We start from the raw sequence: 15051 nt of genomic DNA, 5'->3' as shown, positions 1-15051 counted from the left end.
ATGTGCAGGGTCGGAGGATTGGCCAGGCTAAATTGCCCCTTAATTTGGGGCAAAAAATGAATCGGGTCCTTTATTTTGGAAACTAATTTGAAAACGCTATCCTGGTAGTCTGTGTTGAAAAGTGTTTGTGTGTGAGGACACGGCGTCTGGGTCAGCTGCCATTGTTGTGATGGTTAAGTAGCTCGCCGACCGCCTGTTTGGGCTAGAAGGGAGGTGGCCGCATTCAGCAGGAAGTGGAATTGAGAGGGAAAGAATTCTCCGGGAAAGCTGCCAGCCGTCACTTTGGTTTTCAATTGAATGATTGATTTGGCCACCATGCAACCTCTTCTCTCAATCCAGCGGTGTCTCTGAAAGACGTCACAACTTTGTGCAATCAGCTGGAGCACACGAGGATTCCCAGGTCCGGGCGGCAGGGTAGCACAGTGGTTAGCACTGCTGCTTCGCAGCTCCAGGGTCCCGGGTTCGATTCCCGTCTTGGGTCACTGTCTGTGCGGAGTCTGCACGTTCTCCCCGTGTCTGCGTGGGTTTCCTCCGGCCGCTCCGGTTTCCTCCCACAAGTCCCGAAAGACGTGCGGGTTAGGTGGATTGACCGTGATAAATTGCCCCTTAGTGACCAAACAAAAAGGGTTAGGTGGGGTTACTGGGTGGGGGTGGGGGGGGTGGGGGGGTTAGCACGGTGGCATGGTGGTTAGCATAAATGCTTCACAGCTCCAGGGTCCCGGGTTCGATTCCCGGCTGGGTCACTGTCTGTGCGGAGTCTGCACTTCCTCCCCGTGTGTGTGCGTGGGTTTCCTCCGGGTGCTCCGGTTTCCTCCCACAGTCCAAAGATGTGCGGGTTAGGTGGATTGGCCATGATAAATTGCCCGTAGTGTCCTAAAAAAAGTAAGGTTATGGGGGGGGTTGTTGGGTTACGGGTATAGGGTGGATACGTGGGTTTGAGTAGGGTGATCATGGCTCGGCACAACATCGAGGGCCGAAGGGCCTGTGCTGTACTGTTCTATGTTCTATAATAGGAAATTGTTGGGGCTTTAGTTCCATTCCATCGAATCATGAATTTAAAAAATGTATTTTTGCAGCTGGACGAAGCTTATAATTGTTCTACATGCGACCTACAGTCATCATACGAAGGCTCAGAGGTTGTACAATTCAGGTGAGCCATTCATTCTCTGTGATAGCTTGTGATGAGGGACAGTCACAAGGTTCAGCATCAAAGCGCAAAAATAACACTGGCTTCAGCTTTGCAGTCCTGCCAAAATCTCCACCGAGAACAAGTCATTGGATATTGCCCCAAAGGGACGGCAGTGTCGATTTTGTCAGGTCAGCTAAATTGAACAGTGAGTTCACACAAATTAAATCTCAGCAAAGCTTTACGCTGGGATTTCCCCTGGTGGAGGGGCAGGAAATTGGGGGCTGGCACCTCGAATTTAAAGAGGTGTGGCCACTTGCTCCACACAGGAGCGAATATCCTTTCAAATTTTATAATTGCGCAGAGTGGGGTTCACAGGCTGGATTCTCTCGAAATGGGACTTGGGTAAAAACGCTAGCGTTTCACTCCCCCAGTTTCTGATGAGAAAAGATCACCCAATTCACTCACCTGCAGGGGGCTAGCAGGGCGGACCCGGACCGCGGAGGCAGATGCAAATGTAGCTCCCCAACCCCCCCCCCCCCCCCCAACCCCCCCCCCCCCCCCCAACCCCCCCACCCCCCCGGCCGCTGACTGAGGCCGCAGAGCCACGCGAGCATCCCGGACGGCAATAGGCGGTTAGTTCCACGCAGTTGGGAACTCGGCCTGCCGGGAGCGGAGGATCGCTGGGCGGGGCCTCCGTCAATGGTCCCTGAGTCGCGCGGAGCACTCCGCGAACACGCCGATTCCCGGGCCCGGGAGAATCGGGCGTAAAGTTGGATTCTCCGCCCCTGCGCTACACTAAATTGGCCCATCATTAGGGGCTGGTTTAGCACACTGGGCTAAATCGCCGGCTTTGAAAGCAGGCCAGCAGCACGGTTCGATTCCCGCACCAGCCTCCCCGAACAGGCGCCGGAATGTGGCGACTAGGGGCTTTTCACAGTAACTTCATTTGAAGCCTACTCGTGACAATCAGCGATTTTCATTTTTCGTTTCATTGAAAAAAAAAAGAATGGGGCATTCTACATTTATTTACAAAGAGGATTCGCGCTGATGTCATTGGCCCGTGCTTCGTGATCACCGTCATTCCAAAGATGCTGATTGGTTTGTTGATGTCCTCTGACAGAAATCAACTAACTCAGCATAGTTCAGAGTTCACAGGAGGGCTTTTCTAGTCCCATGCGTCCAATGTCTTTGAAGCAGTTTCATAATCGATGGTTTGTGATGAGTTTTTTTTGTTTGTTTCGTTAAGTGAAGGGTCAGTCGTCGCTGAAACGAAATCTACCTTCAAGGCAGCCAGTCAGGCAAGCCCCGAGCAAGTTAAGGACCAGTTTAATAAAGCTCTGAAGGACGATACAATCAACAGGCTGAAGGTCAAAGATTTAAAAGGTAGCGCTATTTGCCGATGTTTTCGAAGGCTAGCACGAGAGGTGGGACCAATACCGGTGCCGGCTGGTCATTGCTGCTGGGCTGAGGAGTGAAGTTGCAGAAATGAGCGGTTCTGTGACTCTTCCCCAGCCAGTGACAAAACTTCATGGTTCAGGCTCCCACATGAACACCAATCAGTTGGGCAAGGCACTCGAGCAGTCGGCCTTTATAGAACAGCACTGTGGCTAGTTCAGGAGGGAAGCACTGGATAAGGAATAATGTTTGCAGGATGGAGGATTTATAAAGGGGATAGACAAAATTTAAATTTGGGAAGCCAGGCTTTTAATTGATTCAACTAGAGACGAGATACATTTTTAAAAATGTATTTTATTACAAACATGTATCAAAACTGGTGACAACGATCAAACACCCCGGGAAACATACTCCCCAACAATCAGCTGTACAGTCTGGACAGATTTTCCCCCTTTATCACCCCCCCCCCCCCCTCCCTCGTGACGAACAGCCCCTCAAACACGGTCACAATCATCCCCCACCTTTTCTCGAACTCCCCTGCTGAGCCCATTAACTCCTACTTTATCTTCTCTAACCGCAGGAAGTCGTACAGGTCACCCAGCCGAGCCGCTACCCCCGGGTGGCGATGCAGAACGCCACTCCAGCAAAATTCACCGCCGTGCAATCAGAGAGGTGAAGGCCACGACATCGGCCTTCCTCCTCTCCCTGAGCTCCACCTTCTCTGAAACCCCAAATATCGCCACCAAAGGGTCCGGGTCCTCCTCCACTATCCTGGCTAAGACCATGAACACTCCCGCCCAGAATCTTCCCAATTTTTCACAACCCCAAACCATGTGCGCGTGATTCGCTGGCCCCGTCGCCCACACCTCTCACACTCATCTGCTACCCCCTGAAAGAACCCACTCATTCTCGCCCGAGTCATATGCAGCCTGTGCACCACCTTAACCTGTATCAGGCTTATCCTCGCACAAGAGGAGGTCCCGTTTACCCTTCGCAGTGCCTCACTCCATTCTCCCCAATTAATCTCCATTCCCAACTCCGCTTCCCATTTCTCCTTGATCTTCACCACCCGCTCGCCTCCCTGCTCCCCCAGCCACTTATATATATCCCCAATTCTTCCCTCCCCTTCCACATCCGGAAGCAGCAGTCGCTCCAGCAGGGTGTATCCCGGCAATCTAGGGAACCCCTTCCAGACCTTTTGCGCAAAGACACTAACCCAGATACCTGAACTCACTACCCCTCGGCAGCTCTACCCTCTCCCTTAGCTCCTCCAGACTGGCGACCCCTTCCTCCAAATACAGATCCCTCACCGTGACCAGCCCCACTTCCCTCCACCTCCTGTATACACTATCCATCCCCCCCGGCTCAAACCCATGATTCTCGCACAGCGGCGTTAGCACCGACATCCCTTCCACCCTAAAATGCCTCCTCAGCTGATTCCATATCTTCACTGTGGACTGCACCACCGGGCTCCCTGCTCGGAGACACTGGCAATGCTGCCGTCACCATAGCCCACAAACTATACCCCCTTACAAGATTCCTCCTCCATCCTGACCCACTCCACTACTTCTCCTTAGATACATAGGTACATAAAAAATAGGAGCAGGAGGAGGCCTTTTGGCCCTTCGAGCCGCTCCGCCATTCATCACCATCATGGCTGATCATCCAACTCAATAGCCTAATCCTGCTTTCTCCCCATAGCCTTTGATCCCATTCTCCCCCAGTGCGATATCCAGCCGCCTCTTGAATATATTCACTGTTTTATTGATCCATGTGAAGTATTCAACAGGGTCCTGATTGAGCAGGAAATCTGGGTGTATGGCAGGAAGATGGTGAAAATCCCGTTTGGGCCTCTGAAATAGGGGGCGGGATTCTCCCACCCCGCGGCAGAGTGTCCATTCCGTCGTAAATGGCGTCGCGTTTTACGACGGTGTGAAAGGGCCGCTCCCAGGAGTAACTCTGGCCCCTACAGGGGGCCAGCACGGCGCTGGAGTGGTTCACGACTCTCCAGCTACCGATGCCGGCGTGAATTGGGCAACGCGGGATCCGCACATGCGCTATGGTGCGGGTGCCAACGTGGACATGCGTAGAGGGGTCCTCGGCCGGCGGCAAGCGGAGAATCTCAGGGCGCCGTGGCCCCGCGATTCTCCGGCCCGGTCCGGGGCTGAGACAATCCCGCCCAGGGTGTGGCTGAGCGACCATTTCTCATCCGTGTATTCCTCTCATTATAGAATGAAAGTCAAATTTCAGAGGAAAGTTCTTTATTTATCCCATCTTGTTTGTTTAGTGAATGAGATATCATCCGACTCCACTACAACCACAGCAACCACAACCTCTTGGCCTCCTCTGGTCCCCGGCTGGGGCATTGCTCTTCTCGTTCTTGTCTGCGTCATCCTCCTGATCGTCATCATCATTGTGCTCCTCATTGTAAGTCCTCAATGGTTTGCGTCTGTACTGTACCCATTGATAATCCTCCCATTTCCAGATTGTACAGTCCTGGTTAACGAGGTGGACCTCCCACTGCCTCCTACATACCTCCTCCATGGGGACACTGAACAAGCTTGAAATTCGGTTCAGCCAGCGTCATCATCAGTTTTGAGGGAATTGGGAGAAATGGCTTGGCCTCCCGAAAAGCCAAACTTTACTCTCTCCCTCTTCTCGCTTGAGCTTGCTCTCTGGGGTAAGAGGGAAATTGGACTCCGAACAAATCCAGTGCAACGCGGCACGGTAAGCACAGTGGTTAGCACTGCTGCCTCACAGCGCCAGAGACCCGGGTTCGATTCCCCGGCTTGGGCCACTGTCCGTGCGGAGTCTGCACGTTCTCCCCGTGTCTGCGTGGGTTTCCTCCGGGTGCTCCGGTTTCCTCCCACAAATCCCGAAAGAAGTGCTTGTTGGGTGAATTGGACACTAGTAAAGATCATTATTATAAAGGGATGTGAATACGGCAGTCCAACTCAAGTTGAATTTCAAGAATATGCACATATGTTCTGTGTTGGTCAGGCCCCTAGACAGAGAACTTGATGCCTCCCCAAGACTGGTGATTGAGGGCAGCAAGATGGCACAGTGGTTTAGCACTGCTGCCTCACGACCCCGAGGTCCCAGCTTCCATAAGACATAGGAGCAGAATTAGGCCAGTCGGCCCATCGAATCTGCCCCGCCATTCAATCATGGCTGATATTTTCTCATCCCCCATTCTCCTGCCTTCTCCCCATACCCCCTGACCCCCTTATTGATCAAGAACCTATCTATCTCTATAAGGTTCGATCCCGGCTCTGGGTCACTGTCCGTGTGGAGTTTGCTCATTCTCCCCGTGTCTGCGTGGGTTTCGCCCCCCACAACCCAAAGATGTGCAGGGTGGGTGGATTGGCCACGCTAAATTGCCCTTTCATAGAACATAGAACATAGAACAGTACAGCACAGAACAGGCCCTTCGGCCCTCAATGTTGTGCCGAGCCATGATCACCCTACTCAAACCCACGTATCCACCCTATACCCATAACCCAACAACCCCCCCTTAACCTTACTTTTATTAGGACACTACGGGCAATTTAGCATAGCCAATCCACCTAACCCGCACATCTTTGGCCTGTGGGAGGAAACCGGAGCACCCGGAGGAAACCCACGCACACAGAGGGAGGACATGCAGACTCCACACAGACAGTGACCCAGCCGGGAATCGAACCTGGGACCCTGGAGCTGTGAAGCATTTATGCTAACCACCATGCTACCGTGCTGCCCCTATTTCATTGGGAAATAATGAATTGGGTACTCCTAAATTTATTTTGAAAAAAGACTGGCGTGTGGCTGAATGGTCAGGAATTGAAATCCAAACGTTCGATCTACGATTTGCCTGCAAGATCTTCCCCAGGCTTTATTTAAGAGAAGCCTTTGTAGGGTTGTTAAGTCGACGCTAACAGATGGTTTTATGTGTTCTATATCCCTGGGGAGAACCTTGTGGAATCCAGCCGCATGTTTATCCATTTCAACATTTGTTTTGTGCTTTTTTGCAAATTATAAATACGAATTTGTCAACTTTATTCCTGGTTATTATCACCCTTGTTTTGTTTGGTAGAACTAACGCTTTTTTCATTTTGCAACCGCACCCCCCTCCCTCCCTCCCTCCCCCCCTCTAGATAATCTACGTGTGCTGTCGCAGGAGCAAGGGGCAGCTGGAATTGTTTGGTTCCCGAGGATCGTACTATCCAATGGCGGATCGGAACGATTACCCGCAGTACACAACTCATAGCAGATTCACATCTCCCAACGGGAAGCAGAATTCCTACAACCAGGTAGGGCAATCCGCGGAAAACCTGATTGAATCCTTGAGCTCGGGGAGAGTTGGGTCTGAATTCATTGTAAAGATGGAGAGGGATATTTTTTTAAAAGCGGCAAGCCACCGATTCCTGCTTCCCCCCCCCCCCCCCCCCCCCCCCCCCGAACCCGTCACCCACCATTTTGTGCCCGGAGGGAATGGGGTGATGGGAGCACTTTGCGCATCCGTGGTCCACTTAGGCAGCTGCACATGTTAGATTGCAGCAGCGTTATATACATCCAGGGCTGAATTCTCCGCAAGGCCCATCGAAAGCCTCTCCCGGCCCCCTATTCTCCCTCCCCGGGGGGGATAGGCGTGCCGTACCGGGAAACTCGGCCGCCGGGCCATGTCCCTGGCTTCAAGGCCCGGTGGCCAAGAATGACGCGGCGGCGGCACCTAATGACGTCATGCGCAGGTTGGACAGCTCAAACCCGCGCATGCGCGGTTGCCGTCTTTCCCCTCAGCCGCCCCGCAAGACGTGGCGGCTTGATCTTGCGGGGCGGCGGAGGGGAAAGAGTGCGTCCCCTCGAGGCACCGGCCCGACGATCGGTGGGCACTGATCGCGGGCCAGTCCCCTCCCGAGCACGGTCGTGGTGCTCGATCCGCGATCCGCCCCCCACAGGCCCCGCACTTACCTGGCGCGCCATGTTCACGATGCAGCGACCAGGCGTGGTTTCCTCCATCGTGAACAGGTCGGGGACGGCAGGCCGCTCGGGCCCACCAGGCCGGAGAATCGGCGGCCCGCGTTTCTCCGAGCGGCGTGTCGCAAAACCGGACCCGCCATTTTGGGGGGGGGGGGTAGGAGCGGACCTCCCGCTATTCTCCCACCCATCGCAGTTGCGGAGAATTGCGCCTATCTTTGCCAGAGCGATGTCCAAATTGCCATTTGTGGGTTTCAGGAGAGGTGTTGGACGTATTTGGAGAGATGCATGGACACATTTAGAAGAAAGAACAATATAGCCCTCCAAGCTTGCACCAATCACGTGTCCTATCTAGGCCTTATCCCTCTCTACACGATCTGTTCATGTGCCTATCCAGATAAGTCTTAACGGTCGCTAACGTATCTGCCTCAACCCACCTCACTTGGCAGAACAGTCCAGGCCACCACCACCCTCTGTGTAAAAAACCTCTCCCGCACATCTCCACTGAACCATTCCCCCCCTCACCTTGAACCTGTGACCCCTTGTAATTGTCATTTCCACCCTGGGAAAAAGCCTCCAACTGTTCACCCTGTCTATACCCCTAATAATATTATAAACTTCTATCAGGTCGCCCCTCAGCCTCCGTCTCTCTCGGGAGAACAATCCCAGTTTATTCAATCTCTCCTAATACCTTCCATACCAGGCAACATCCTGGTAAACCTTTTCTGTCCTCTCTCCAAAGCCTCCACGTCCTTCTGGTAGTGTGGTGACCAGAATTGGACACAGTATTCCAAATGTGGCCTAACCAACGTTGTATATAACTGTAACATAATTGTCGAGCTTTTATACTCAATACCCCGTCTTATGAAGGCAAACATGCCAAATGCTTTCTTTACCACCATTTCCACCTGTGATGCCACTTTTAAGGATCTGTGGACCTGCACGCCCAGATCTCTCTGTGTCTCTATGCTCCTGATGGTTCTGCCATTTATTTTCTTGCTCCCACCTGAATTGGATCTCCCAAAATGCATCACCTCGCATCTGTCCGGGTTAAACTCCATCTGCCATTTCTCTGCCCAATTTTGTAGCCTATCTATATCCTGCTGTATTCTCTGACAATCTTCATCACTATCCACAACTCCTGCAATCTTAGTATCATCCGCAAACTTGCTAAGCAGATCCGCTACATTTTTTTCCAAGTCATTTATATACATTGCAAAGAGCAGAGGTCTCAGAACTGATCCCTGCGGAACACCACTAGTTACAGACCTCCATTCGGAAAAACACCCTTCCACTGCTACCCTCTGCCTTCTATGGCCAGGCCAGTTCTGGATCCATCCAGCTATTCACCCCTGAATCCATGTGATTTAATCTTTTTGCACCAGCCTGCCATGAAGGTTAGGCGCCCTTGGGATGGTTCAGGTGCTCCTTGGGAAAAAATCAAGTGCCCTCCGGTATTGTTCGAAGATATGAATGTGGGGAAAAAGTGTGTAAGTTCATTGAATGGGTTTTTACGGATGGGTTTTTAAAATGACAAAGTTATCAATAGACGCTTAGATATTTATTTTATTTCATCGCACTATGGATCCTGAGGTCTGCCCATGGTGGAGGCTGGCATTGAGGGTATAAGGGCAAAGGGTGGAGGCGCATGGGCTGGCATTGGGATTGTGAAGGCCATGGGAGTGGGTACAGGAGAATGGGTTAGCATGGAGAGATGGTGAGGCGTGATGTGGCACAGGTTGGTATAGATGGGACTTGGGGAGTGTGCAGTGGGGGGAGGGGTGAGTGCTGCTTTATTGTTTTTTTCTCGCAGCTGGTATAAAGTCCCAGAGTACCGAGGGAGACCTATCGAATAATCATAGAATCTACAGTGCAGAAGGAGGCCATTCAGCCTATCGGGTCTACACCGGCCCTTGGAAAGAGCACCCTACCTAAGCCCATACCTCCACCCTATCCCTACACCTCCACCCTCTCCCCGTAACCCCACCTAACCTTTTTTGGACGCTAAGGGACAATTTATCACGGCCAATCCACCTAACCTGCACATCTTTAGACTGTGGGAGGAAACCGGAGCACCCGGAGGAAACCCACGCAGACACGGGGAGAACGTGCAGACTCCGCACACACAGTGTCCCAAGCCGGGAATCGAACCCGGGACCCTGGCGCTGTGAGGCAGCAGTGCTAACCACTATGCTACCGTGCTGCCCACAATCAACCTCCATACCTGGCAGGCCCACTATGACTGCCTGTAAACTCATTCCAGGTGCAACAGGCCTGACTCTTATGAACTCCTGCCCCAGCCCCCCCCCCCCCCCCCTCCCCAGGAAATTCTTAACTGACCAGGGCGTTATCTCCACAGTCAGCTTGGTAGAGGAGCCAGGAATTTTCCCGGCTCTCTGCTCCCGACTGGGGAGAAAATATTCCGACCTTGAAGTGGGAAAGCATTGACAGGATCGCTCTTCATTTTGATTCAGATTCAGTTGGAAGCTGGGAAACTAGCCTAGAAGCAAAGAATGTGATTGGCCACAGAGTAGAGGTGACCTGATTCAGGTTCCAGACAGCGGCTGAAATGTATTCCTCAACAAACACCTTCATTGAAAGTTGATTTGAAAAATCCTTTACAATTACAATTGCGATTTTGCCCTTTCACGCCCTGGGTGTTGGTGAAGCCGGTTCCGGCCCCCCCTCTTTCTGAACCCACAATTTATCAAAATTTCTTATCAAAAGGCCTTGTCAAAGGTCCGCCATTGCCATCCCAACCTGTGAACTTCGTGATCCAAAGGACTCAGTTGTTCCGTCCGTAAAGCTCCCAGCCATCGTGGGAGCGAGCGTGTGGAATGTTTCACGAGGAGGAGACAGTAGGGTGTAGCTCTGTGATGGAGGGGGTTGTGCTCTGAGTCACTGTGAAGGTATGTGCCCGCCACATGCCAGTATGCTGAACTCAGTTTAATAAATTAGGTGGGGAGTGGCTACCCACACTATCGACAAGAGAACTGAAGGTGAAACAGGATTAAATACCGAGACCCCAGGGGCAGCACGGGGGCACAAGTGGTTAGCACTGCTGCCTCACGGCGCAGAGGACCCGGGTTCGATCCCGGCTCTGGGTCACTGTCCGTGTGGAGTTTGCACATTCTCCCCGTGTCTGCGTGGGTTTCGCCCCCACATCCCAAAGATGTGCAGGGTAGGTGGATTGGCCACGCTAAATTGCCCCTTAATTGGAAAAAAATGAATTGGGTACTCTAAATTTATTTTTAGAAATGCCTAGACCCTGAAACCTATACACTGACCCTGTCAGTGGGTAACTGTGCTACGGGAGGATGCCAGTGTGTAATTAACTTGTGTGGATCAAGTCTGAGGATATGGAAAGGGTAAAGTGTGGGAAAAGCACAAATCAGGTGAGCGGGATAAAACAAAATGGCAGAATTTAAAAGAATAATTCTGGGGATATGGATGGTGCTGGTAGAGCCGGCCTTGAATGCCCATCCCGAGATGTCCATATGGTGGCCTGGAGGCGCAATGGTAAAAATCGCGACATTAAAAAAAGGCGGTGATGGAAATGCACAACTGTTGGGTCAGCATGCAAAAGAAAACATAGGCATGTAGGCGTAGGAGTAGGCCACAGGCCCAGGAGTAGGCCACAGGCCCAGGGGTAGGCCACAGGCCCAGGAATAGGCCATAGGCCCAGGAGTAGGCCATAGGCCCAGGGGTAGGCCATAGGCCCAGGGGTAGGCCATAAGCGCAGGAGTAGGCCACAAGCCCAGGAACCCATAGGCCCAGGAGTAGGCCATAGGCCCAGGAGTAGGCCACAGGCCCAGGAATAGGCCATAGGCCCAGGAGTAGGCCATAGGCCCAGGGGTAGGCCATAGGCCCAGGGGTAGGCCATAGGCCCAGGGGTAGGCCATAGGCCCAGGGGTAGGCCACAGGCCCAGGAGTAGGCCATAGGCCCAGGGGTAGGCCATAGGCCCAGGGGTAGGCCATAGGCCCAGGGGTAGGCTGCAGGCCCAGTAGGCCATAGGCATGGGAGTAGGACATAGGCATAGGAGTAGGCCATAGGCTCAGGAGTAGGCCACAGACCCAGGGGTAGGCTATAGGCCCAGGGGTAAGCCGCAGGCCCAGGAGTAGGCCACAGTCCCAGGAGTAGGTCACAGGCCCAGGAGTAGGCCACAGGCCCAGGAGTAGGCCATAGGCATAGGAGTAGGCCATAGGTCCAGGAGTAGGCCATAGGCACAGGAGTAGGCCCTAGGCCCAGGAGTAGGCCCTAGGCCAGGAGTAGGCCATAGGCCCCGGAGTAGGCCATAGCCCAGGGGTAGGCCATAGGCCCAGGAGTAGGCCATAGTTGCAGGAGTAGGCCATAGCCCAGGGGTAGGCCATAGGTGCAGGGGTAGGCCATAGCCCAGGGGTAGGCCATAGCTGCAGGAGTACGCCACAGGCCCAGGAGTAGGCCATAGGCGTAGGAGTAGGCCATAGGCCCAGGAGTAGGCCATAGGTGCAGGAGTAGGCCATAGCCCAGGGGTAGGCCATAGGCCCAGGAGGAGGCCATAGCCCAGGTGTAGGCCACAGGCACAGGAGTAGGCCACAGACCCAGGAGTAGGCCACAGACCCAGGAGTAGGCCACAGACCCAGGAGTAGGCCACAGGCCCAGGAGTAGGCCATAGGCCCAGGAGTAGGCCACAGACCCAGGAGTAGGCCATAGCCCAGGTGTAGGCCACAGGCACAGGAGTAGGCCACAGACCCAGGAGTAGGCCACAGACCCAGGAGTAGGCCACAGACCCAGGAGTAGGCCATAGGCACAGAAGTAGGACACAGGCCCAGGAGTAGGCCACAGGCACAGGAGTAGGCCACAGGCACAGGAGTAGGCCGCAGGCCCAGGAGTAGGCCACAGACCCAGGAGTAGGCCACAGATACAGAAGTAGGCCACAGGCCCAGGAGTAGGCCACAGGCCCAGGAGTAGGCCACAGGCCCAGGAGTAGGCCACAGACCCAGGAGTAGGCCACAGACCCAGGAGTAGGCCACAGACCCAGCAGTAGGCCACAGGCCCAGGAGTAGGCCACAGGCCCAGGAGTAGGCCACAGACCCAGGAGTAGGCCACAGACCCAGGAGTAGGCCACAGGCCCAGGAGTAGGCCACAGGCCCAGGAGTAGGCCACAGACCCAGGAGTAGGCCACAGGCCCAGGAGTAGGCCACAGGCACAGGAGTGCGCCACAGGCCCAGGAGTAGGCCACAGGCACAGGAGTAGGCCACAGGCCAGGAGTAGGCCGCAGGCCCAGGAGTAGGCCACAGACACAGAAGTAGGCCACAGGCCCAGGAGTAGGCCACAGGCCCAGGAGTAGGCCACAGGCCCAGGAGTAGGCCACAGACCCAGGAGTAGGCCACAGACCCAGGAGTAGGCCACAGACCCAGCAGTAGGCCACAGGCCCAGGAGTAGGCCACAGGCCCAGGAGTAGGCCACAGGCCCAGGAGTAGGCCATAGGTGCAGGAGTAGGCCATAGCCCAGGGGTAGGCCATAGGCCCAGGAGGAGGCCATAGCCCAGGTGTAGGCCACAGGCACAGGAGTAGGCCACAGACCCAGGAGTAGGCCACAGACCCAGGAGTAGGCCACAGACCCAGGAGTAGGCCACAGGCCCAGGAGTAGGCCATAGGCACAGAAGTAGGACACAGGCCCAGGAGTAGGCCACAGGCACAGGAGTAGGCCACAGGCACAGGAGTAGGCCGCAGGCCCAGGAGTAGGCCACAGACCCAGGAGTAGGCCACAGACACAGAAGTAGGCCACAGGCCCAGGAGTAGGCCACAGGCCCAGGAGTAGGCCACAGGCCCAGGAGTAGGCCACAGACCCAGGAGTAGGCCACAGACCCAGGAGTAGGCCACAGACCCAGGAGTAGGCCACAGACCCAGCAGTAGGCCACAGGCCCAGGAGTAGGCCACAGGCCCAGGAGTAGGCCACAGACCCAGGAGTAGGCCACAGACCCAGGAGTAGGCCACAGGCCCAGGAGTAGGCCACAGGCCCAGGAGTAGGCCACAGACCCAGGAGTAGGCCACAGGCCCAGGAGTAGGCCACAGGCACAGGAGTGCGCCACAGGCCCAGGAGTAGGCCACAGGCACAGGAGTAGGCCACAGGCCAGGAGTAGGCTGCAGGCCCAGGAGTAGGCCACAGACACAGAAGTAGGCCACAGGCCCAGGAGTAGGCCACAGGCCCAGGAGTAGGCCACAGGCCCAGGAGTAGACCACAGACCCACGAGTAGGCCACAGACCCAGGAGTAGGCCACAGACCCAGCAGTAGGCCACAGGCCCAGGAGTAGGCCACAGGCCCAGGAGTAGGCCACAGTCCCAGGAATAGGCCACAGACCCAGGAGTAGGCCACAGACCCAGGAGTAGGCCACAGACCCAGGAGTAGGCCACAGGCCCAGGAGTAGGCCACAGGCCCAGGAGTAGGCCACAGACCCAGGAGTAGGCCACAGGCCCAGGAGTAGGCCACAGGCACAGGAGTGCGCCACAGGCCCAGGAGTAGGCCACAGGCACAGGAGTAGGCCACAGGCCAGGAGTAGGCCGCAGGCCCAGGAGTAGGCCACAGACCCAGGAGTAGGCCACAAGCCCAGGAACCCATAGGCCCAGGAGTAGGCCATAGGCCCAGGAGTAGGCCACAGGCCCAGGAATAGGCCATAGGCCCAGGAGTAGGCCATAGGCCCAGGGGTAGGCCATAGGCCCAGGGGTAGGCCATAGGCCCAGGGGTAGGCCACAGGCCCAGGAGTAGGCCATAGGCCCAGGGGTAGGCCATAGGCCCAGGGGTAGGCCATAGGCCCAGGGGTAGGCTGCAGGCCCAGTAGGCCATAGGCATGGGAGTAGGACATAGGCATAGGAGTAGGCCATAGGCTCAGGAGTAGGCCACAGACCCAGGGGTAGGCTATAGGCCCAGGGGTAAGCCGCAGGCCCAGGAGTAGGCCACAGCCCAGGAGTAGGTCACAGGCCCAGGAGTAGGCCACAGGCCCAGGAGTAGGCCATAGGCATAGGAGTAGGCCATAGGTCCAGGAGTAGGCCATAGGCACAGGAGTAGGCCCTAGGCCCAGGAGTAGGCCCTAGGCCCAGGAGTAGGCCATAGGCCCCGGAGTAGGCCATAGCCCAGGGGTAGGCCATAGGCCCAGGAGTAGGCCATAGTTGCAGGAGTAGGCCATAGCCCAGGGGTAGGCCATAGGTGCAGGGGTAGGCCATAGCCCAGGGGTAGGCCATAGCTGCAGGAGTACGCCACAGGCCCAGGAGTAGGCCATAGGCGTAGGAGTAGGCCATAGGCCCAGGAGTAGGCCATAGGTGCAGGAGTAGGCCATAGCCCAGGGGTAGGCCATAGGCCCAGGAGGAGGCCATAGCCCAGGTGTAGGCCACAGGCACAGGAGTAGGCCACAGACCCAGGAGTAGGCCACAGACCCAGGAGTAGGCCACAGACCCAGGAGTAGGCCACAGGCCCAGGAGTAGGCCATAGGCCCAGGAGTAGGCCACAGACCCAGGAGTAGGCCATAGCCCAGGTGTAGGCCACAGGCACAGGAGTAGGCCACAGACCCAGGAGTAGGCCACAGACCCAGGAGTAG

At 55.4% G+C, this 15051-nt stretch overlaps 1 protein-coding gene across 1 annotated transcript in view; it reads left to right on the top strand.

The window, feature by feature from the left end:
* LOC119958688 (uncharacterized threonine-rich GPI-anchored glycoprotein PJ4664.02-like) overlaps positions 1-15051 on the top strand; it is a 41860-nt gene that overhangs the window by 16583 nt on the left and 10226 nt on the right. The window contains exons 3-6 of the mRNA XM_038787265.1: positions 1077-1150; positions 2376-2512; positions 4812-4951; positions 6658-6813. Of these exons, the coding sequence (XP_038643193.1) occupies positions 1077-1150; positions 2376-2512; positions 4812-4951; positions 6658-6813 (507 nt within the window). The remainder of the gene's footprint in view (positions 1-1076; positions 1151-2375; positions 2513-4811; positions 4952-6657; positions 6814-15051) is intronic.

Source organism: Scyliorhinus canicula, chromosome 30, assembly GCF_902713615.1.
Source record: "Scyliorhinus canicula chromosome 30, sScyCan1.1, whole genome shotgun sequence".
NCBI classification, from domain to species: domain Eukaryota; kingdom Metazoa; phylum Chordata; class Chondrichthyes; order Carcharhiniformes; family Scyliorhinidae; genus Scyliorhinus; species Scyliorhinus canicula.
Note: the sequence above shows the minus strand (reverse complement) of the source record. Positions and strands in the feature narration are given on the sequence as shown.